Source organism: Myodes glareolus, chromosome 16, assembly GCF_982192425.1.
Source record: "Myodes glareolus chromosome 16, mMyoGla1.1, whole genome shotgun sequence".
In the NCBI taxonomy this organism is placed as follows: Eukaryota; Metazoa; Chordata; class Mammalia; order Rodentia; family Cricetidae; genus Myodes; species Myodes glareolus.
The window spans coordinates 34,838,386-34,843,218 of record NC_142041.1 but is presented as its reverse complement, the minus strand read 5'-3'; the positions used below and the strand labels follow the sequence as shown (position 1 = coordinate 34,843,218).

The following is a 4,833-nucleotide window of genomic DNA, read 5'->3' as shown; positions in this document are numbered from 1 at the left end:
GACACAAAGCATCTTGTTAGAATAGGAATATGCCCAGATAGGTCAATGGAGATTCAAGCCCAAACAATCACAAGTCTACAGGAAAGAATGGCTTATCTTTCTTTATATGACTAAAACGTTACACAAAATACACAGATCTACTCTGTGAAAACACCTTACAGCTGTAGCCAGAAGCAAGACAAGGCTTAATTGTCTCCACTCTATGGATTATGATGTCATCAGGGAGGAATGTGAGAACATCTCACATTCTCCAGTTTCTCCAGTTTCCCCTCTCCCTCTCCCCTTTCCTCCCTACTTTTTATTTTCCCCTCTTCCCTCCCTTCTCCCTCCCCACCCCTCTCTTGGACCCTCTGTGATTCAAGGCAGAAACAGAGGTTCCAAGACCTAAAGAAAAAAAAAATAGAGCAAACCCCAACCTCTCTGTCCCTTTCTCCTCCCCAGTAAATTCTCCCAAAGCTGAGTGCACAGTTCCGGGATGATGCATCTGTAGAACCCGCCCCAAACAGGCAAGGTAGGGAAGCCAGGCCAGGGTTCACAGGAAAAAACAGGGTGATGGAGAACAGCCCACTAAGTTATTAAGATTATCAACACTTGAAAGTCGAGACACGTTTTGAAGTCAGAGGGTAACTGCCTATTAAAATCTAGAAGAGCTTCCTAGTTTTAAGTAAATACGTGTTCCATAAGTATTTTCTAATGATTTGCACAGTTTCTCAGATTATGAACTCTACTTTCCCGTTTTTTCCTCAGTGAACAGGTGCAGAGTCCTCTTTTGAAAGGACTGAGGCAATATGGCCGCACAGGGAGAGCCTCCTGTTCAATTCAAGCTTGTCCTCGTGGGTGATGGTGGTACTGGGAAGACAACATTTGTAAAACGCCACTTGACTGGTGAATTTGAAAAGAAGTATGTGGCCACCCTGGGTGTGGAGGTCCACCCCCTGAAGTTCCACACCAGCAGAGGCCCCATCAAGTTCAACGTCTGGGACACCGCTGGTCAGGAGAAGTTTGGGGGTCTGAGAGATGGCTATTACATTCAAGCCCAGGGTGCCATTATAATGTTTGATGTAACATCAAGAGTCACTTACAAGAATGTGCCGAACTGGCATAGAGACCTGGTCCGGGTGTGTGAAAATATCCCCATCGTGCTGTGCGGCAACAAAGTGGATGTTAAGGACAGGAAAGTGAAGGCGAAATCCATTGTCTTCCACCGCAAGAAGAACCTTCAGTATTATGACATTTCAGCAAAAAGCAACTACAACTTTGAGAAGCCCTTCCTCTGGCTCTCCAGAAAACTCTCTGGAGACCCTAACTTGGAGTTCGTTGCCATGCCAGCTCTAGCCCCACCTGAGGTGGTCATGGACCCAGCGTTGGCAGTGCAATATGAGCGTGACTTAGAGGCGGCACAGACCACTGCCCTCCCAGATGAGGAGGACGACCTGTAAGCCAGTGAAGTTCTGAGGATAGCAGAAGCCAAGATGTGCAGGCAACAGACCTGTGATGTCAGCAGTGTGGCCTGTGTGTCACCTTGCTGCTCAGTTAAGGACACTCACGGTCCGTGTCTGAAGTGCTGAAAGAAAAGACTTTAGAGTGAAGGTGGCTGTTACAAAACATGGCTTCAGTTTCGGACTTGAAGGTTTGGCTATCTGGGATGTAGTTGTTTCTTCCCTGAGGTTCAAAAATAAGCTCTGCAGTCACATCCCGTATTCTGTGACAACATCTTGTTATTGTAATTCCATTCCTTTCATTTAGAATAAAGTTTCATTTCAAAAGCCAAAACAAAATTTCAGAATATAAAGAGAATGTAAAAGAAAAATATCTTCTAGAACAAAAGATATTTTGTTTCACAAAAGACTTCTTAAGAAACATGGATTTTCATTCTTTCATCTGAAAATAATTTAATTTTCAGTGACCTCTTAAATATTAAGGATCAACAGTTACAAACTTGTGATATTTAATGACTCCTATATTAGCTGTGTGGTTCGATGCAGGGTAGCATACATGTTTGAAAGTCTAATGCAATGTACCAAGCTATATGCAACAGTGCGAGACCTGGCAGATTAGATGAATCAGAGGTTTTTTTTTTTAATTTGATTTTTCCCTTGGACTCTGCTGGGATATTGGGAATATATATACATATATATGTATATATATGTGCACTATAAATATTCATGTTTACACACACACACACACACATATATATATGTATACATCATATACATATCACAGTCAAGTAAAAAGTACAATGTGAGCCAAAAGTTTGATTCAAGAATGTGTCGATGCATTTGCAATATAATCATGAAAATGAGATGCTCATGGGACACAGGAAAAGCCAGCCAGTTCTCTTTTGCTCCTACCTATCTTAATGTCTGTCATGGCCATCCTAACATGCTCTGCTTAGGCTTGGAACTCTGTGTCTGGCTCATATCCTGAAAGGCAAACTGGTGCATTTGGAATGAAAAGCAAAGAGGAATTGCCATTTGGCAAATACCACAGTAAAAACATCTTTCAGGCCAAGAGCATCAGGAATGTTAAAGAGTAAACATAAAATAAGTTATGCAGACCCAAAACATTACTTATATAAGATATTTATGAAAACAAAAGAAATAATGTGGAAAAAAAGAAATAAAAAAATTAAAAAAAAAAGAAATAATGGGTTTGCAATGTGAAACCCTAATTGAGCAGAGCTAATGTCATCAGGGATAGGAGGAATGAAAAACATTAACATTTTGGTGGGATTGCTGTCCAGACTGACTAACATAAAGTCAGTCAAACCCAAACTGACAGTCACTCTACAGAGTGTTAAGCAAGTACTCTCCAAATGAGTCAGTGTCATCAAAGAGAAGCACAGGAAATCAAATGTCAGAATGCATGAAGCCTCAGAAGTACAGCCCCAGAATGGCTGGAATGAAGTGAGGCTTGTCTTCAATGCAGAGGATAATATAGACAATTGGAAATTTTAAAATATGCATCAATATGAAGCCCCTCATTTTAATAACCACGTTGTGGCTTTACAAGGGAATACTTCAGGACCTATTCACTAATACTTTTGTGGCCTGTAGAGACATGAACTCCTCCAAATAAAGTGGAGTGAATTGTGTTAGAAAGATGAATATAAAAATACTACCTCCTAACGACTGGAGTGTCTTCATGAAACAACCATGAGGATGCTTTGTGCTACTCTTCAAACATTCAAGAAATTATGTCCAAATGAAAAGGAGTATGCCATGAAAAGTAAGCCTTATGTGGAATGTAGAATTTTAAAAAGAAAATACAAACAGAAACAAAAACTCCAACTCTAATTTTTATTAGTAGAACAGAATAAGAAATGTCCCTATGAAAAGCTAGAGTCTTGCATCCCTGCTATCATATCTTGGGGTGAAAACCAAAGATCTTAGTGTAGAATGGTTAACTGGGTGGTGGTACTGTTAGGGAAGTGGGTAAAGAGGGCACGTGGGAGGCAAATTAACCTGAGGCTGCACAGGAGGAGAGGTCAGAATCAGTTCTCTGTATTAACCAAAACCTCCTCTAGTCCTTCTCGGCCAAAGCTCCAAACCTGAGAAGCCATCGTGAATTTTCCAACCAACTGGATTTTGCAGTAGAGAGGTTGGGCCAGTTAACCTTAGATATCAAAAGAGATCATAAAAAATTGATGTCTTTAAGCAGTATAGTTTTTGGTTGTTTTTTTTTATGAAGCAACACGTTATAAAGAAAGGCTTACATATACACATAATTATTTCATTCATTCAAAAAGCATTGTGTTCAGTAACTAAGAAGGATTACAATAAGCTCCTAGCTGTTTATTTCAGTGTCACTGAAATAAAAATCATATACATGTGACGGGAAAGAACACATCACATCTATAAAACATAATGAGAATGAGTTTCATAAAAGTAATGAACTGAAGTCAAGGGATCATGGGAAGTCACTGAAAATGGGAGAAACAAGATGTGTGATATCTCATTACAATCACATGCAGCATAATGTGAGCTCTACAGAGAGAGCATAGTATGAGCCATACAGAGAACCGGATGTCAACTCCTGAGAGAACATGATTATTGTTGACTTTACATGAGAAGGTGTAACCTTAGTCAAAGACTGGAGCCCACACTTAATTGTCAACTTACACCTAGGAAGTCTTTGGTTGTCTTATAATTTTACTGCCTACCACATGAGCTGCCATCTATTATTATTCTAAATGTTTCCAGAAAGGAAGAAAGGGAGAAAGGGTAAGGGAAGAAGGTAGGAAGAAGAAAAAGGGGTGTTGTCCCTTAGCCAGCATTCTCCACTTCCACACACCTGCACACACAGTGAGTCTCGAACTTCTCGACATCTTAAACTACCTAGAAATTTATAAAATCTTTATTCCCACGCTCCTTTTTTACATCTAAGTTAGAACTTTTGAGTGGACTCAGCACAAAAATTTCAACAAAAAGTCAACTTTGAAGACAGATTTTCCCATCACATTTCACCCTTGCATTGTGACACGAGGAAGGCATTCCCTGAGTAATTTTCTACACAGACTTTTCAATATTAAATATAAAAATTAATATAAATTCTGATTCAGCTAGATAATATTTAAAAAAAGAAGAGGATATTCAAGTCCATGCCTAAACATCATTGAAGATTACAGAAAATACAGCTTGAAAACTCAGATTCCATCCCTATGTACTGACAAAGCATGTAAGGGGCAATACCACTGTTATTTGCTCAGTAGACTATCCAGGATAAAGATTTTAAGATGAGACAATCTGTTTAGATGACTGCTCTATCATACGTTGTTCAATGAAAATGTATATTAGGTCCTAGGTCTGGGCATTGGCTTAGCACCAAAATGGA

The 4,833-nt window shown here is 39.6% G+C and overlaps 1 protein-coding gene across 1 annotated transcript; it reads left to right on the top strand.

Moving 5' to 3' along the window:
- Nucleotides 1-237: 237 nt before the first annotated feature.
- Nucleotides 238-3,659, top strand: LOC125391044 (GTP-binding nuclear protein Ran-like). The gene is made up of 2 exons (XM_048420322.3): nt 238-511; nt 748-3,659. Exon 2 carries the CDS (start codon nt 789-791, stop codon nt 1,437-1,439), a length of 651 nt encoding a protein of 216 aa, XP_048276279.1. The 5' UTR covers nt 238-511; nt 748-788; the 3' UTR covers nt 1,440-3,659.
- Nucleotides 3,660-4,833: the final 1,174 nt, after the last annotated feature.